General features: G+C 36.6%; 1 protein-coding gene across 2 annotated transcripts in view; it reads left to right on the top strand.

The window, feature by feature from the left end:
• Positions 1 to 20,321, top strand: part of LOC110025575 — a 161,957-nt gene that overhangs the window by 132,932 nt on the left and 8,704 nt on the right. For both annotated transcript variants that reach the window (XM_020726169.1, XM_020726243.1), the window contains exons 21-25: positions 11,591 to 11,697; positions 11,804 to 11,881; positions 12,215 to 12,310; positions 16,092 to 16,187; positions 16,261 to 16,444. In XM_020726169.1, the coding sequence (XP_020581828.1) occupies positions 11,591 to 11,697; positions 11,804 to 11,881; positions 12,215 to 12,310; positions 16,092 to 16,187; positions 16,261 to 16,444 (561 nt within the window). The remainder of the gene's footprint in view (positions 1 to 11,590; positions 11,698 to 11,803; positions 11,882 to 12,214; positions 12,311 to 16,091; positions 16,188 to 16,260; positions 16,445 to 20,321) is intronic.

The raw sequence follows: 20,321 nt of genomic DNA, 5'->3' as shown, positions 1-20,321 counted from the left end.
AAGATTATCAGTCAATTTATATCCTAGCATTCCCGTCCCTTTTAGTAGGTATATGATGTACTTCCTTTGAGATATCTTTATTTTCTTCTTCGATCTGGCCAATTCTATGCCTCGAAAATATCTCATAAGTCCTAGATCCTTGATTTCAAATTCAGTAGCAAAAACCTCCTTAATCTTTTCAATATTTTTTTTATCATCATCTGTCATGATCATATCATCTAAATAAATGAGTCTAGTTTTCTTTCATCCCCGTGTGTGCTTTATGAACAGTGCATGATCATCTTGGTATTGGATGTACCCATTAGATTTCAGGACTTATCAAATCAAGCTCGTGGAGATTGTTTGAGGTCATAAATGACCATATTAGTTTACAAATCAAATGTTTATTTGAGCAATTTTTCATCCCTAGTGGGATCTCCACATACACTTGTTTCTTAATGCTCCATACAAGATATATTTTTGATATCCAGTTGATGCAGTTCTCACTCTTTATTTACTGCTCATGAAAGAACTCTTACAATATTTAATTTGGCCACTAGTGTAAAGGTCTCTTGATAGTCTATCCCATAAGATTGAGTTAATTTTTTGTCCACCAACCTAGTCTTGACCCTCTCAATGCTTCCATTTGTTTTATACATCACATTGAGCATCCATTTACATGCAACAGGTCTTTTGTTTGGAGGAAGCTTTATAAAGGTCCATGTGCTATTTTGTTCAAATGATTGGATCTCCTCTTCAACCGTCTTTTTCCATTTTGAGCTATGAAGTGTTTCATTAATAGATTTGAATATCTGCACAGTATCAATATTAGATATAAAAGTTTTATAAGGTGATAACTTCTCATAGGCAACATATTTTCCAATCTTTTACACTGGATTCCACTTCACTTGGAACTTCCGAGGTGTGTGGATGTAAATTTGATTGTGAACACTCCTATGGTTGCATATTTCCTTTTGTCCCGCTCATTGAATTTCTTTCTCCTAGTGTACACAAGAAGCTTCTTGTGCATTTTCTTGTTGTTAATCTCAGGTTGGTTATCCTCAAGTGATGAAACTTGAGAGACTAGATGGTTAAAGGGAAGTAGAATGGTTGTCATCCAGTGGTGGAACCAAAGTAGTGCCTCAAGTTTGATATTCACCCAGACTCTCCCCTTGAATATTTTTTTTGGGGCAGTAGAGTTGTTTTTAAATGTAATATCCATGGAATTATACTATTTTTTGTGATGGGAGCATAAGACTTGTACCATTTTTGTGATGGAAGAATAAGACTTGTACCAATGAATATACACTTGATTGATTTTAGGTCAAGCTTTTTGCGGTTTGGTTGGTGCATTTGAACAGACATCCAAATATTTTTTTAGAGGAAGATAGGGTGAGAATGCCCTAACATGATGGTATTATTCCATCACCATATCGAGAGTGGCTTTGAATCCAAGGACTTTGCTTAACATTCTAGTAATGAGATAGGTGGTTTTGAGCATCGCATCTCCCCATAAAATTTTTTCGACATTGTGAAAAAGCATTATTGACCAAGTACCCCGAGGATGTGTCTTTTCTTTCTCTCAGCTATCATATTCTACCATGAGTTTCAATATTGGAACTCACATTGATGATATCATTCTTTGCAATGTAGGGTCCAATAATAAAATTGAAGTACTTCTATTATGAGTTTTGAGAAACTGAATTTTGAATTGGAATTGAGTGAAAATAATGCTATGGAATGAATGAAAATTTTTGTAGTTTTATATTTTTTTCTTCATAAAAAGTATCGAATTAGTTCTAATGTTATCATCGATAAAGGAGACAAACTAGGTGGCTCCATTAACTGCTTTCAATTTTGATGGTCCCCAAATGTTACTATAGATTATAGAGAAATGATGTGAGAGTTTGTATTAGAACAAAGAATATACATGACAGATATATTTAGCCAATTGACAGATTTTAGAGTGAGAAAATTTTGATTTTTTATTCATAAAGAGATGATACAACTTTTTAACACAACGAAAATTGTGTGATCCAGACGATAATGCTTTAACTAAACTCAACTTTCAACAGACTCAGGAACATGGGAAGATGATGATGAAAAAGGCACTTGTGTGTTAAGATAGTAATTTTTCTGGAGCATATATAGAATTTAATACAATTCAACACTGTTAATCATCTTTCTCGAATCCATCACCTAAAATTTACAAGAGCTAGAATGTAATTTAGAAACACAGTTCAAGTCATGAGTAAGTTTGCTAATTGAATGTAAGTTACAATCTAATTGAGGAACATATAGCACAGAAGAGAGCTGGATATTTTTAAAGACTTTCACTTCTTTCTTAACAATCCTGGAGTAAGATTCATCAACAAGCTTAACCAAATAGGATTTGGTGAACTTTTAGTTGGTCAAAGCATGAATATTCCCAATCATGTGATAAAAAGCATCTGAATCTATTATTCTAGGTTGAAGTCTTTCATTGTTAGCGAGATAGGAGAAGTACATGATAAGTTTGTGTATCAAGCTGGTAGACCATTTAGTTGTGCTCGAAAGAAGTTTCTTCAACACCTCTACGGTCGGCCGTTTAGAAGAAGTAGCAGCATGGTCCATTCTGTCCTAGTTTTTCCTCCCATGCCCCAGTCTCCAATTTACAGGTTTTCCATGTAGTTTGTAGCACTTGTCTTTTGTGTGACCTAGTATCTTGCAATTATTACACAATGGACGATTATTATTTGGCTTTGACTCATGGGAAGAGTTGTGTGTGTACAAGACGGAGCTTTCAATGCTAGAAGAATCCACAGTTCCTCCCATCTTGAGTTTTTTTTCCTACTTTCTTCCTGACTTGAGGAATGACTTCCCTAGTGGTAAGGAAAGGTTTCATCCTCATTATTCTTTCTCTAGCCTCTTATTTAGACCCGATAGGAACTCAATCATTCTCTTGTTTTCCACTATTATTTTATATAACATAGCATCTCGAGGGCACTTTCATACATAAGTATCATTCATATCTAACTATAACCAATACTTTATAATTGTGTTGAAGTACTTGGTCACACTTAACTCTTCTTGTTGAAACTCATGCATATTTGTGTCGATCTTAAATAATTTTGTTGTGTTTTTGGTATTGGAATAAGTTTTGCAAGCTGCTTCTCAAATCTTTTGTGATGTAGTGGTCATAAAGTTGATCAACCAAGACATTACCATATGGTCCTGGATGTTCCACGAATGATGGTTAGGATCAACGAGCTCAGGAATTGTGCCCTTCCCGTGAGTTGTTCCTCTTTTTCTTTTTAACAATTGTGAATTAACATAGATTGAGACCATTGAAGGAAGTTTTGACCCTTGAGTTTATCGTTTGTAATAAAGTGAGAGTTCATGAACTATTTGGGCAGCATTTTTTCTCTGATTCAAAACTAACCTCTTTAGTAGAGCCCGTCGTCTTCATTACTACTTGGTCGTAAGCACTATGCACGCTTGGGGTTAGAATTCTAAGAACACGAAGGAACTCTGGAAGCTGCTTTCTGTGATGTCCTTGCTGCAGACTTTCAACCGTTGGAATCCTTGCTGCGACTCTTTTGAAGGTGGGCAACAGTTAGGGAACAACAAATGTCGTTGCTTGCTCAGGAAAGATCCAACTGCTTCCTGCAATCCTTTTCAAGATCCACGGTTTTTCTTAGGACTCGCAGTGTGATGTGAAACCGTGTATACCACCTTCTATAGCTATGCAGAGAAACAATGTGAGAGGGAAACTATCTCTCACGGCTGGGGGCTTCAAAGGTCCTGGCGGGAGATGAAACAGGGACCAGGATGGTCTGCAGGAAATTTTTGGCCTGTAGGGAGGGTCTGGGAAGAGCTCCAACACTAAGGGAGAAGCTCCGACAGAGTGCCTGCAGGGAGACAAGTTGCTGCAGGGAAGAGTCTGATGCTAGATGGCTATTGGAGAGGTTCCGACGGCTGAAAAAGGGATCTGCCTAAGGTTCTGATCCCACGAAAAAAACTAAGAAAAGAATTATCTCTGAAATCTTATTACAAATCATAAATTATAATGTTACATATATATATTCTCAGCTTACATATATATATATATATACATATATATATATATATATATATATACATATATATATATATATATATAAACTCTCTTACTCGATCTTACCTTCAATCTAAATTTCCATGGCAAACAAAACCCTTCTTCTCTTTCTCACAACAATACTGCTCTTCTCATTTCCTTTGGCCATAACAACAGCAGCGTCGACGGCGAAGACTAGCACGGATGAGGCCTTGATTACAGGCGATGAAGATGAGCAGCAGGAAGGCTCAGAGTCATGGACTTCGTGGGCCAAAGAAATGATATCCAGCGGCCTAGGCATCAAGCATCAACCCACTGAAGACAAGGAAGAGGTAGAGAAAGCCGCCAGTAAGGCGAAGGAAGCAGGGTATGCTGCCAAGGATAGCATTAGCGGCATCGCTTCTGATGTGGGAGCATACACCAAGGAGAAGGTTGGAATTGCTAAAGACTCCCTAAAGGGCGCTAAGGATTCTGTCTCAGGAAAGGTGAAGGATACAACATCAGAAACAACAAGCCAAACCAAAGATAAGACAAACGAGGCTGCAGAGAAAGCAGCAGAGAAGACATCGAGTTTCAAGGATGCCACTATCGAGAAGGCAAAAGAAACTGTGGAGGCAGGGAAAGATAAGGTCGAGAATGCGGCGAGCAAGGTGAGGATAGATAAGGCTGCGCATAAGTTGGATGCGGCTAACGATACATTGTCGTCCAATTATGAGGCTGTGAAGGAGAAGGTTGTGGGAGGGTCTCAGAGACACGAGGAGCTGTGATTTCTCTGAGTGGTTTGGTGGTTTTGGTTTGGCTTGTTTGGTTGTTTTTGTGGTTTGGTTTGGCTTGTTGTTTTAGAGTTGTGCTTATAAATGAAGAAATTAAATGATGTTGTACGTAGATGTAACTTATGCATTTCTGGTCGAATAAAGAGAAACTATTAGTTCTGAATATATATAATATATATAGGACAACTATTCCCTTCTAATTTACATCCTTACCAAATATATCTACCCTAATTATGGAAAGGAAGTAATTTTGAAAATAAAATGAAATAACAAGAAATAAGGGAATAAAACTTATCAAAGAGTTTTTTGAATTGTCACCAATCAAATCTTCTTATATTTTTTGAGAATTTCACGGTTAGAATTTTATTTATTGTCTTGCAAAGGATGTACATATCAATCTTCTATTTTCTTCCTCTCAGATGTCCTTATCGCTATCTGGTATTACAAAGAAGTCAAAATTCATTTCGTGGTTCAGCTATTAAAGTCGACCTACCTTCATGCCAGCTTTTCTGCACTTACCTGAGGATTGTAGAGAGATGTTGTCTCACCTCTAGTTGCATGTTCCAAGCATCTCATATTTAGGGGTGTAAACGAGTTGAACACGAGCGAGCCCAGGCTTAGCTCATGTTCGACTCGTTTATATTTCAAGCTCAAAAAATGTGTTTGTGTTCGACTCGTTTGTTTTGCGAGCCAAACACGAGCTGTTCATGAACAAAAAGCCATTTTTGACAACCCTAATCACTTAGCCATAAGATGTTAAGGATTGGGACAACATTTAAAAATTATTGTATAGGGACTAGATTTGAAGCATCATTTGAATCTAATTTAATAATTTTTATTCTATTTTCTTCATTAATATTTTTAATTGATTATAAATCATTGTAGCCTTGCAATCAATTAATTTTTTTAAAAATACTACTCATCAATTTATAATATATATATATAAGAAAAGCTCAAGGGCTGATTTTATTGAAGTAGAAAAGATACATAAAGGTTGTATAAGAGGACCCAATAGAGACACCCTACCCATACGATATCAAGTACAGTAATACCCTAACAAAAAGATACAGAGAGACTCAAAAAATTAAATCATGCAGAAAACAAATGCTAGAGACGAGTCATTTTAGTTCTGTCTCTTCTTTTAGTTTTAGGAGCAGAGTCAGATAACAAACTTTGAAGTGTCGTGTCATTGTCAGGAGTAACCAATGTATTATCTATTAAATTTCCAAGTCGCAGTGTTCCTCCAGCCATCTTCCGCCGATAAGTGTAAAATTGTCATTCTTCATCAGAAGACTGACTCGTGTGATCATCGGTCTGATTTAGAACCGCAGTAGAAGGAAAGACATTTGGTGTCACAGCAATAGGTTCCAGTGTATGTGAAGTATGAACTGTCACCTCTGCACCTAATGCTTCCTGAATAGGGACATTATCCGTTGTAGTATGGCCAGGAGAAGGGTTCCCAAGGGCAGACACCACTCCTGTCTTGTGGTGATTCCCTCCTCAGGTTGGCTGTCATTCGGTTTGTTATGAGCGCGTTGAGGCACGTGAGGTGCACTAATAACGTGTTCCTGTTTTGACTATTGGTTCTCAACTGTGGGTGCAATCTGAAACATTTCAATTGTGGGTGTCCAAACATCTTGCAGTGCTTGCAATAGTAAGGTTTTTGTTTCATAATGATTTTTTGTTAATAACCATTGTGAGCAGAGCTAAACCAGACTTCTTCTACATCTGGTAGTGTAATATCTCTTTCAATCAAAATCCTTGCAATAGAGGGCCTTGAGAAATGAACTGTGGGTAAGTGAGAAATAAACTATGGGTAAGTTTACCCGTAAAGGTTTTCCAAGGATTGTCCCAATTGCATATAAGATATGTATGTCAAAAAATTGAAATTTGAGTTCAGGTAATGAGAACCAGATAGATGCGATTGGGGGTTCTTGACTGGGATCAAAATCATGAGTCCATTTGAGCAATTTCATCTGTTTTCCCTCGATTGTGATGAATTTCTTTGAGAAAATTTTTGTTTAGTCTTCTTCTATACTCAGTTGTATCATAACATGACTTTCATCGAAATGACCCACCTGTCAAGCCCCAACTAGTTTGAAATCTTCGAAAATCTTTCTGATAGTCTCTATCTTAGGGCAACCTAATTGGAACTTTCCAACTAGAGTAAATTTGTATTTTCCTGCACGAGTTGAAATTTCAGCGTCAAAGAAGAATATTGTTGGTTTGTCCGCTTTTTTTTCTACTTTCTTGATGAGATTGCAGTCTCCATATCCTGCAACAGAATCATGGTACATTTTCGGGAATATCAGACTATCTGTTGTGAACCACTGTAGCATACGAGGGTTTGGCAGGGTTATCACAGGCGAGGGTGGCGACGTAGGAAAGCCCTGAGGCCATTATCGTGGCCAATGCCAACAAAAAACGCAACGATCGTAGACGACACACCGACTCTGTCGCAGACAATGCAGTTGTCGAGCAGAAGCAGGGTTTGTAGAGACGCATTGGGTAGCTATGCCGCCAGACGAAGCAGTCGACGCGAGAAAAGCAAGGCACGACCGGTGTCGGCGTAGCTGTCAAACGCACTGGGTAGCTTTGCTGCCAGACGAAGCAGACAATGCGAGAACGCGAGGCATGTCGACGACGTAAGTACTGATGATGAAGACGACACCGGTATTTACCAAATCGAAGACGAAAGCTAGTTTTTTTCCAAAACGAAGACGAAGGCGACACGAGACGCTAGGCGAACTCAAGATACAGATAAGTTTGTATGGGTGGGCCTAAACAACCAACCCACACGGTACAACACACAAAAAATGTAAAAGATGGGTACATATAGAAATAAAAAGAAACCCAAAAACCACCCGGGCGCCGAAAAAGTGTGGGTCATCTCAATCTAGTCTTGCCTCTGACTCTAGTTCTCGTTAGGGATCCAGCTAGCAGATTGGTAAGGTGTTGACCATTACCCGTAGTAACCAAAGTATCATCCATAAGACTCCTGAGCTCTAGTAGATCTCCATTCTTCTTCTTCCTCCTGGAAGTGTACCTGATGGGGTAGAGTTGAAGTAAAAGGATTACCAACAGTAGTACCATAATAGGTTCTACAATATGTGAAGTATGAGTTGCCGCTACATGGGATACTTCTTGAAGAAGTGGAGCTGTGAGGCTCTCCTGATTATCAGTCTGAACACTATCATTTATAGGTAATAGTCCTTCATTATTGTTTTGTATGGAGTTTGTAGGTGCCAGCATCGCATCACTCGTAGTAACAATAACAACAGTGTCATAGGGGGGTCTTCAGGTGCAACATACACCTCCTGTCTGGTAGTATTCTTCTTAGGTGGAACTAAAATGTCCACAGCAGTGGGGTTAAACCCATCCTTATTCACTTGAACCTTAAATTTCAAATTATGATGAAGTTTGTGGCATTTAACAAGGATATGACCAAACATAGTGGGTACAATGTGGTAGTTTGTTTTCCATGATGATTTATTGTCAATAACCATTATAGGTAGTGCTCAGCCAGACTTCAGTAACATCAGGTAAAGTAATATCCCTTTTCCACAAGTATTCTGACCACCGAAGGTCTGATTAGGTTGAAAGTAGGCAGATCTAGTTTCAAAGGATCCCCAAGGATGAACCGCAGGATGACCCAAATAGAGTAGAAAATCTGATGGTGAAAAAAATGCAGCTTTAGACCAAGTAGACTAAGCATACAGGTACAGTGGAAGTTTCATGATTTGAGTCAAAATTAGGAGATGGTCGAAATTAGGAGACTACTTGAGTAACTTCATTGATTTGCCTTCGATATTAAGATATTTCTTAAAGAAAATTCTGGTGTAGTCTTCAGTCTCTGTTAGTTGGATTAACACATGTTTTCTATCCATGAGTACCACTTTTCACTTGCCTACTAGCTTGACATCCATAGGAGGGTGTCCCCACTGAAATTTTTCAATAAGAGCAAACTTAAATTTTTTCGTCAGGGTAGAAATTTCTGATTCAGAGAAAAAGATTTTTCTTTTCCACCTTTTTCTACTTCCCTTCTTAATAAAAGGGCAATCATCTGTACCCTTACGAGATTCCTTATAACTTGAGGGGAATCCCACTGCGGACTCCACCTAAGGGATACCTACCACGTGGGTAAAGGAGATTTTGTCCGACTCAACCAAATAAGGAGGCGCCATCAGAGCAAGGAGAGTTGTCGGCGTTAAGCTACAACGAAGTTGCTGCGGCAGGAAAAACAGTGAGAAGCTTCACGAAACTGAGCTGACGAGCGGCTCTGTCGGAGACGCAGGCAGAGCCGAGCAGACAATGTGAAGTCGAACTAGGGCGAGCGGCTCTGTCGCAAACAGAAGCAGGACGCAGGACGCAGATGTCGAGCGGCTGGACTCGTCGAGCAGACGCGAAACGCGTTGTTGTCGAGACACAGACGAATGCCGATGAAGACAGGCGTGAGCCGACGAAGCAGAAAGAAGTGGAAGCTTCGAGCAACTGAATCAATGACGATCGCCATTCGAAACATTCGAAACCCTAGCAGAGCAGTTGTCCGCCATTTTGGTATATATGTATATATATAGACATGTTATTTATAAAGGCAAAAAAATTTCATTGATAAAAAGAGAGTATACAAAATTTTAGTGACTGGATACAAAGAGCCCACTCATAGGGATTACAAACGTATGCCCCAAAAATAAAACAACAAGAAAGAATTAATCATGGTGGGTGTAGTCGATGGATAAACCGCTTCCCCTTCTCGTGGATCTAGAGAGAGAGTCCAGCAACGAGATGTGGGCTTCCGCCCATTCCGCCCAAAACAATGATACAGTCATCCTGAGAGTTGCTGAGATCAGACATTCTTTTTTTCTTCCTAGATTTATAAACATGTCAATCATCTGCCAGAGGTAATCCCGTGTGAACAATAGGTGGATCTTCGATGGAGGTAAACTGCTAATTTGACTCAGTCTGCAACACATTGATTCTGACACTCCTCCATGACTTGAGTACTCTCTTCTCTCGCAATAGGTGGTTCCAAGACAAAAAATACAATATTTGTAATCTGAGAAAGAGCGGCCTCAACAACAGTAAGCGGAAGTTGCTGGTCTGGTTGGTGGGAGTAGTCTTATGAGTCAAATTCTCGTCATCAATTATGTGTCTGCTATATTTTCCTCCACATGGATGATATTGTTAGCACCTGTCAATCTCAAATGCGGGTGAAGCCTAAAGTATTTGGCAGGGGTGTGCCCAAATAGTTTTCAGTGATTGCAGTAGTAGGGTCTTTGTTCTGCTATAATTAACTGTCAATACCCATTGTGGGCAGTATCAAGCCATATTTTGTCCACATCAAGGAGGGTGATATCCCTTTCAACAAGAATTATTGCAACCGAAGGCCTGGTTAGATTGAAAGTGGGTGTATCCAATTTCATAGGTCTCCCTAGAGCAACTCCAATAGAATAGAGAACTTGGTGGTTGAAGTAGTGCAACTTTAGGCCAGGTAGTTTAAACCAGATTGAAACTATAGGTGGTTCTTGACTAGGGTCAAATTCAGGAGACCACTTAAGCAGTTTCATATATTTTCCCTCTATTGTCATAAACTTTTTGGAAAATATTTTGGCATAGTCTTCCACTTTAGATAGTTGTATCATCACATGTCTCTCATCAAATATGCAAACCTTTCGAAGTCCCAATAATTTGAGATCTTCAAAAGCCTTTTGAACGATCTCCATTTTGGGATGTCCCGATTGGAACTTCCCAATGAGGGTGAATTTAAACTTGTTAACCAGGTTGGAAACTTCAACATCAGAGAAGAATATAGTCAGTTTGCCACTCTTCCTACCCGTCTTCTTGATAAGGTTGTAGTCCTCCTGGCCTTCGAATAATTCATGGTAAACCTGAAGGAAAACTTGATTTGATCGCATAGAGCCAACTATATCAGCAAAAGAAGTCTACCCAAGGTTTAAAACTGAAAGAGTCGGTGGTTCAGAAGGAGCAGTAGCCATGGAAGTTAAACAACGACAAGCTACAGGGCAGACGGAGCCGCAGGAGACCGCAGGAGGCGCAGCTGAGAATGAAAGAGGTGCGATGAAGAAGCGACGCCGCACGACGCAAAGTTCTTCGAGCGTGAAAGAGCCGGGAGCCGGGAGCTGCAGGAGGCCCAGCTGAGACGCACGATGAAGAAGCGGCGCTGCACGACACCTCTCCTTCTTCAAGCCGAACGATGTGCAACGAGTCGACGCCGCACGACGCAAACGAAGCTCGACGGAGAAGAGGAGATACGACGAAGAGCAAATCTATGAAGAGATACCAGGTTTCACCATATAGGCGAAACCCTAGCAGAGCAAAATCGGAACAGACGACATTTTTATGTTCGTGTTAGGCTTGTTAGCTTAACGAACAAGCCGAACACGAGTTTCTTAACAAGCCGAACACGAGTTGTTTGCGAACAACAAGCCGTTTTGAGAGCCCTACTCATATTGTCATGAGCATTCCTTTCATGCAATCATGGAAGTATAGATAGTTCATAGTGGCATCTCATAAAGTATTAGAAAGTGCTTACTCATTTATAAGGAATTTCCTTCAAATTCAATGTTGTTTTGGAAGTCATCAATAATTAGCATAAAATTACAGACTTATTTTTTTAATATATACTGGAAGTACATTCAATTTCCATGTGAAAATATATCTTTACGTATTCTTGCTCTTCCACGTATATATACTTTTTAAATTTTAGTATAACTTATTTTCTGTTGTTTCTTTTGTTTTACAGGAACAAGGGCCATATTCTGGGATATGAGAGAGACATTCATTTATTTATTGTACCGAGGTGGTGTCAAAAGATTTCGGCTGGATGCTTTTCTTCCTGAACTAGATGGAGTGAGTTCAAAATTCTAGCAATTCATATTCTTGAATGCCTAATTCGAAATTTGTCAAATTTGCATTGCTGCGGCAGTAATAAGAATTTTTTGCTGATTTATTGAAGATACTTGATCGCATATGTGATTTGATCATCGATGAGCTTCGAGATCATGTTGTCTTAAGCATTTGCAGAGCATCAATGGTATCCGCTTTAGATATTATCCTTTGTTTGTTAGCTTTAATTTAATTTAGGGGCATTCATATACATACCACCCAATTCTTATGTATTTTCATATCTTTCACCTAAACTTTAATTATTACATTTATACAACCCAAATATTTCATATCACATAAAAAATACCATCATTTTAAATTTAAAAAAGTGAAATACACCTTCTCATGCATAGTGAAGGTGGCATGCATCTTAAAATTGAAGTTTAGGTGATAGATATGTAAATACAAAAGAATTGAGTGTTATGTATGTAAATCGTTATTTAATTTAAACATCTATAATGTTGTGTATTTCATATAACAGGCAGCTTATATTTGGGTAATGCTGGATGGAGGCCCTTTTCGTGCATTCTCTTACACAGATGTAGAAGTTTTACATGAAGATCTAAATATGCTAAAGGTGTGCAACGTGCTATTACAGATATATGCAGCGTCTCTGTTTAAACTTGTTTTTTACCTTAATTTGAGATATAAATGCATTTCATGCTAAAAAATTGTGAACTTTAATATATTGCTATGCATACTTTTTGTTCAGAAGATTTTTATTCCTCTATTTCTTCATTTGCAATGATTGTTTTATTTATTGTTTTTTTGTAAGCATTCTGTTAGATTTTTTGCTTAGCATGGAACAAAGATTCTCATACTTGTGAAATTGCGTACTCAAGTTAAAAGGAACCTTTTATTTTGTTTGGTGGATAAAATTAACTGTCTTAATGGGAAGTTGGTGGTTGCTTTCTGTTGGAATTTTATAGATGGAGTTCAATGCTGGATATTATTTTTGAGTCATTTGTGTATGGGGTCTAATCTTTTGATGCCTGCAAAATTTGTAATTGCGTTTAATGGGAAGTTTCATTCTATATATTTTTTTTTTCATTAAACCATTATTAAAATCAGGTAGAAAATAGATCCAAATAAAGGAAAAAAAACAATCGAGTCCCTTTTTTTTCATTTTTAAACATTAAATGCTAGCTATAGATAATGTTATTTGCACATTTTGTTTAAGGTTTCTTGAGGATTGCAATTTTTACTGGATTATGGTTTTATTCTGGAAAAACACGTTAGATATACTAAAATGGCTTTATAATGCAAACACTTGTTACATATGGTGGCTTGTGAGGTAAAACGGGACTGTGACTTGGAATGTTGGTTTTTAGAAAATAGTTTGGATATAATTGAAGAAATGAGGGGTATTTTCAAATGTTTTGCACCCAATATAGGACCATGTAGGAGTTTTATGATGATAGGCAAGCACATATTTACAAAATGAGGCATCTACATGCATTATGAAAAGCCCAAGGGCTGATTTTATTGAAATACAAAGGATACATAAATGTTGTATGAGAGAGCAAAAAAGAGGCACCCTGCCCATAAATTACAAGTATAGTAATACCCCAACAAAAAGATACAGATAGACTCAATAAAAAGTAAAACAAATTTAAAATATGTAGAAAACAAGTAGCTAGAGACGAGTCAGTTTAGTCATGTCTCTTCCTTTAGTTTTAGGATCGGAGCCAAATAACAAATTTTGAAGAGTTGTGTCATTGTTAGGAGTAACTAAAATATCATCCATTAAGTTTCCAAGTTGGAGTGTGTCCCCAGCCTTCTTCTTACGCCGAGAAGTGTAAATCTGTCATTCTTCATCTGAAGATTGGCTTATGTGATCCTCGGTCTGATTTGATGTTAAAATTGCAGTAGAAGGAAAGACAATCATTGCTACCGCGATAGGTTCCAGTGTATGTGAAGTGTGAATTGTTACCTCAGCACCTGATGCTTCTAAAATAGGAGCTGCGGGATTATCCTGATTTTCGGTTCAAATATTATCCGTTGTAGTATGATCAGGAGAAGGGATCTCAGGGGCAGACACCAACTCCTGTCTTGTGGTGATTCCCTCCTCAGGCTGGCTGTCATTAGGTTTGCTGGGAGCGCGTTCAGGCACATTAGGTGCACTAATAGTGTGTTCCTGTTTTTGACTATTGGTTCTCAACTGTGGGTGCAATTTGAAACATTTCTCCTGCGGGCGTCCAAATATTTTGCAGTGCTTGCAGTAGTAAGGTTTTTGTTTCATAATAATTTTTTGTCAATAACCATTGTGAGCAGATCCAGGCTAGACTTCTACATCTGGTAGTGTAATATATTTTTCAATATATTTAATATATTTTTCAATCAAAATCCTTGCAATAGAGGGTCTTGAGAAATGAACTTTAGGTAAGTCTACCTGCAAAGATTTTCCAAGGATAGTTTCAATTGCATTTCAGATAGGTAAGAAAGAATTGAAGCTTGATTTCAGGTAATGAGAACCAGATAGGTGCAATTGGGGGTTCTTGACTACGATCAAAATTAGGGGTCCATTTGAGCAATTTCATATGTTTGCCCTCGATTGTGATGAATTTCTTTGAGAAAATCCTCGTGTAATCTTCTTCTATGCTCAGTTGTATCATAACATGTCTTCTGTCAAAATGACCCACTTGTCAATCCCGAGCCAGTTTGAAATCTTCAAAAACCTTCCTGATGATCTCCATCTTAGGGTAACCTAATTGGAACTTTCGAACTAGTGTAAATTTGTATTTTCCTGCACGAGTTGAAATTTCAGCGTCGGAGAAGAATATTGCTGGTTTGCCCGCCTTTTTCTCTATTTTTTCGATGAGATTGCAATCGACATTTCCAGTAACAGAATCGTGGTATATTTGCGGGAATACCAAACTATCTGCGAGGTGGAAAGGGGAGCTGCGTTTGTGGACCACTGTAGCATAAGAGGGTTTGGCGGGATTATCACCGGCGACGGCAGCAGCGTAGGAAAACCTTGAGGCCATTAGGGTGCTTCACACAAGCACTGCAGCAAATTGGCGCAACCCGTGCGGGAGCAGTCTAGCAGTCGAGCAGAGAAATTGTGGCGGAGCAATCGAACAGAGAAAATGTGGCGGAGCAGTCGATAGGCCACTAAGAAACTGCAGCGCGAAGGCTTGACGACGCGACAACGATGCCTCGACGACGCAACAACACAGCAGACGACACAGACGATCGACGGCCCGAAATCCTTCTTCAGCCAGAGCCGAAGACGAGACGTAAAGGATCAAAACGAGCGAGCGAAAATAGCTAGGGTTCGCCATGAGATGTCAAGGAGGCATCTACATGCATACCAACAATACTTATGCATATAGAAAAGGGGCATGCTTGTCACCTTTTCCTTAGGCAGCCTAATATTAGTTGGGTTTGACGACTTCATCTGTTTCCTGGAATTAAAATATGTGAAACTATAATAAACATTATTAATTTATGCTTTCAAAATTTTACTCCATTTTGTGACTTTCTAGAAAATTCATGAATGATTAACCTTATAACATTTGAGCAAATATTTTCTAGTTTTTGATGCATGACCATGGTATATGGTAATGGGTCTTTCTTTATATATATTTATCTAATATTAATCAAGTTGACTAATCTTGATTTATGATTTTGAATTTATTGTTGCAAACTTCTTGCAAAGATCAATGCTTAAATCTTTCAACTAATTCTTTGGTCTGTCTATAGGTGCCCAGCGTGGCTGCTCTCATCCTTCTAAGGTTTATTTGTGTTAACCTAACATAGCATTAACGTTGGGCTTTTTTTTTCTTTTTTTTTTAAATTTTTTATGCATGACAACATTATTATTCATGGCGTCTGTTTATATTATTAATGTCATAGAAATATATCGCCTTGTGGACAATGCCGATAATGCTTGAACATTGATTGAATGCTTCACGGTTTCTTATTGTCGCAGGAAGGAACGTTTTAAAATGTCAAAAAGTTACACATACCACCCAATTCCTATGTATTTACATATCTAACATCTAAACTTCGCTTTTCTACATTGTTCTCACCCAAATCTTTATATCACATAAAAAATATCACTATTCTAACTTTTAGAAGGTGAAATGCATCTTTTCGTGCATAAGTAAGCTGACGTACAAATTGAAGTTTAAGTGTTAGAAATGTAAATACATAGGAATTGAGTGGTATGCATATAAATCTTCCTATTTATTTAGTTCGTTTGAATTCAACTTTATTGATCATTGATTTAGTTGTCCTTTTGAGCTCAATCTGTTTGATTTTTCCTGTGAAATGCAGACTCTGAAAAAGTGATCTTTGCTTCTAGTTTTCTTGTTCCTTCCCCTTGATGCTTTAAGAAAAAAATTGTTCCGCAGGATCTCTTTGAAGCAAATGGTCAAGGCATCCACTGTGATGTAATTAAAAAAGAAGCACAACAAGCTGAAGAGATCTTAGAATTGTACGGCATGAAGGTCTGCTAACCCTTGGTTTGGCTTTCTTGAAGCAGGACTTTAATAAACTGAAACATTTGCTTCTGCTTTACAGGCTGAAACAATAATTGATAAGCTGATTAATTCAAGCAAGCAAACTTATGATCAATATGATCACAAGAAACCGGGAAACAGAAGCGCAAAAGATGCTGATACTTTCCTGAGGGTGCTTTGTCATATGAAGGATGAAAATGCCTCTGAATTTTTAAGAGTTAGATATCAACTTCCAAAGTCTTCAGGTGAGGCCTGAGAATATCATGCTCCTTATCTTATCAGATGATATTTTGCTAATTGATCTTTTATATATTTTTGTTCTTCCAAGCAGATAATTTTCTTCGTTAAAAAACATAATTTATAAGAAAGACTGCACCTTCTATTATCAAAATACTATTTCGAAGTTGCCCATCTATCCTAACCTGGTTCATCAAGAAAAAAAGGCCATTTAAAATCAACTTAAGAAATTTGTATGTAATTTGGAATATGTAGCATTAAATTGCCAAATAGAAAGAGTATTAAAGGAAAGATGGTGAATTTAATGTGCAACTAACATTGCGAGGGGACACCAATAGGATGGCCTCGCTATAACAATAGTAACATTTTCTACAATAAGATCTAATGGCTTGGAGCTGCCACAATGAGAAAATGCAAGAGATCAATCAAAAAACAGTAACAGCGCTTTGCATCCACATCCTATATGAAATAAGTTATTGTTGACTATTTTAGGTGAAGGTCTAGATGAAGATCAGGTCCCTTCTTTTGTATTTAATTATTATTTTTTGTTTCTCTCTAATAAGCCCAACTTTGTCAGTTGTTTCATTAGTCTTATGAGTTTCCACACTGGATGAGGTGTCACAATACTAATAGATACAACCTCCAAATAGGTTTTCACATATACTCTATCATCAATAAGCCAAGTCTTGGCAATTATCTTATTCTTTTTAGCTGCAATAACTCAATTTTTTTTTAGAAAATTGGCCCTAATTTGGTTCTCCCAACTTATTTAGGTTAAAACCATCGATAACTTACATAATTTACTTAACTTTTATGTTGTTTTTTTCAGTATCAGCGCTGCAATATTTTTTAACTGAAGCACTTACTGTTTGAAGTTGCCCATGAGAAGATGTTATAGCTGGAACCGCATTGTTGCTTTTTTAGATAATAGAGGGTCTATTTTCATTGAATTATCAGATTTGCTATTCAAGGTATCTAGCTCAATTAAAACAAATTTCAGTTGAACATCAGACGTATGGGCTTGTGAATGCCTTATGGAGATATGCAAATTAATAGCTGTATCAATTCTAGAGTTTCTCGATTCTTTTCATTGCTTTCCTGAAGTTAGGGTAAATAATAAAACTTTAAGAGGTAAGAGTGGCCATGTAAGTCATAAGGGACGCAAAGAAAGTTTGTTTCTCTAACTCTACTTTTTAAATATAACCACATTTTTCAAATCTCCGCCAACATTTCTTATCAAAGCTTCTCAGAGATTTCAATTTCAATTAACATGCTTGCAACAAAAGTTGTCAATAAACTGAATAACATAATCAATTTTGAGAGAACATAGATGAATGCCAGTGGGAAAAGATTGTTTGATTCATAATATGAACATAAATAGTATGGAATGAGATCCAAATAATAAATCTAGAAGATTCCTCTTTACAGAATTAATGGAAGTTCATTTGTTATGACATGTTAAAATTCTATTAATGTCTATAGGCCTTTCAGAGTAGCCTTGAATAATCATTGACTTGCTAAGGCCTCATTAAAATATTTATTTTTTTCATAAATCACCTAATTCACATGAACCGGCCAAATCCAATTATTCAAATTAGTTGCAAAAATCCTAATAAGAGAGTAATAAGAAGGGAAAGTCATTACTTAAATTTCCTTGTCAAAGTAAAGATCTTCATTTTGGTTTGAAATTAGGAAGTATAATTGATATTTATCGAACTAGATTTGGATTGGATTCAGTCTTTAGACGAAGCATCACAGAAAGACATCAGAGGTCTGGTAAATACTTCATGCTTTTTATATATTAGAGAAAGTAGCTCAAAGGTTTCTGTGTTTATTCCCTTGGTAGGTATTTCTACAAAAAAAAATTACTTCACCAATAATTGAAAACTGCTAATTACAAAGAATTTAAAAATTAAAGCTAGAGAAGGGAGCAATTTGTGACACTCCTTTTTATATTTAAGTGTATGAGTTAGTGGCATATGTTTTCCCTCGCTTAGCACATGAATGTGTGGTTCTTTTTATTCTTATTTAACAAACTTAAAAGTGCTGATTTGTTTTTCCCTTGAACATTTTTCAACACTCTCTTAATTTAGACCGTAGAGATTTGCCATTCTAACTTTGTTTAAAATTTTTTTGACCCTAAGATTGTAAAATTCTTTAGAAAATATGTGAGCGAGTTCATTTTCCATGCGAACTCAAGGAATGCAAATTAACCCGACATTGTGCTTTTGTTTTTTTTTTTAATGAAATGCTAATCCATCTCCACTTTTGGTTCCATTATGTTGTATTAGATTGTGTAATGATGATGGAAGACTTATTATCATAGTACATCATCATAGTTGCTTTCTATTTATAGTTAATTTTTCTTATATAATTTTAATTCATAGTAGTTTATATATATATATATATATATATTATATATATATATTTGGCCATTGCTCTAAATTTAGAATCAACACTTGACATTGAAATATGTTATTTCTTGCTTCTCAATATTTTCAGATTTCCTTATATTAGTGTTGCTATTGTGATGTGGATGTCCTATTCACTAGTGATTCTACATAGTCAGCATCACTATATCCTTCAATTTGTAAGGTTTCATGTTTTCAATTAAGGTTTATTTTATTTTATTTTATTTTATTAATTTATTTTTTTTTTGTTTGAGATATGATTTTAGATACTGGAGAATTTTGTATGCATCTTGAATGTGAGATTCTTTTAGTGTTTGTATAAATTAATTTATCAAACTTTTCTTATTTTACATAGCGATGTCAGGAGATGTGTGGGATATATTACTTTTCTTACTATTTTTTTATATTGATTATTCATTAGTGTCAACTTTTTACATGGTTTGGTTAAAGTTTTATATAGCTTTTATTTAGTCAATTTTATTTCTCTTAAAAGATCCATCACATTTTTTTAATTGAGAGATAAAAATTATTTTTTTCTATTGAGCCATTTCCATAACTATAAAGTATTTGAGTTTTTAGAGTTACTTTGATTTCAAATCATATGATCTCGTTATGTTGGACTTTTATATAACTTTAAAATAGTCATTTTTAGTTTCCTTAAAAGTCCCATCACATATTTTATTGAGAGATAAAAATTCTTTTTCTTATGGAGTCCTTTTCATATCTATAAAGTATTTGAGTTTATCGAGCTACTTTGATATCACATTATTTTTTATTTTTTATTTTCAAAGGGATTTATTTTCTTTATTGTCATCTCTTGTCATCATGTCTACTATGGAAGCTATACATTTATTGAGAGGTTTGATGGAGAAGTTTAGAGATAATAAGGAGAATCTACATTTGATTTTTATTGATTTAGAAAAAGCTTAAGATAAGGTTCCAAGAGATATCCTTTGGAAAGTTCTTGAGCAGAAAGGTGTTGATATGACTTATATTGAAGTCGTTAAAGATATTTATACTAGAGTTGTTACTTGCAATCAAACTGAAGGAGGATTGACCAAATATTTTCCTATTTCTGTTGGATTACATTAGGGATCGGCTTTAAGCCCATATCTTTTTGCTTTTGTTATGGATGTTCTTAATGGACATCTACGGGAGGATGTACCTTGGTGTATGTTTTTTGCTGATGATATCCTCCTCGTGGATAAAACGAGAGAAAAAGCCCTGGAAAAACTTGAATTATGGTGGTCTACATTGGAGTCTAAAGGCCTTCATTTAAGTAGAACTAAAATTGAATAAATGGAATGTAATTTTAGTAGTAGTAGCTCTAGTGACAGAAGTGTGACTTTGGGTGATCAAATTATTAAAAGGTGTGAACGATTTAGATATCTTTGGTCCGTTGTTCAAAGCGATGGTGATATAGATGGGGATGTTAATAGTAGAATTCAAGTAGGTTGGTTGAAGTGGAGGAATG

Source organism: Phalaenopsis equestris, unplaced genomic scaffold (assembly GCF_001263595.1).
Source record: "Phalaenopsis equestris unplaced genomic scaffold, ASM126359v1 Scaffold000002, whole genome shotgun sequence".
Taxonomy (NCBI): Eukaryota; Viridiplantae; Streptophyta; class Magnoliopsida; order Asparagales; family Orchidaceae; genus Phalaenopsis; species Phalaenopsis equestris.
This window is presented reverse-complemented; position numbering and strand designations above follow the sequence as displayed.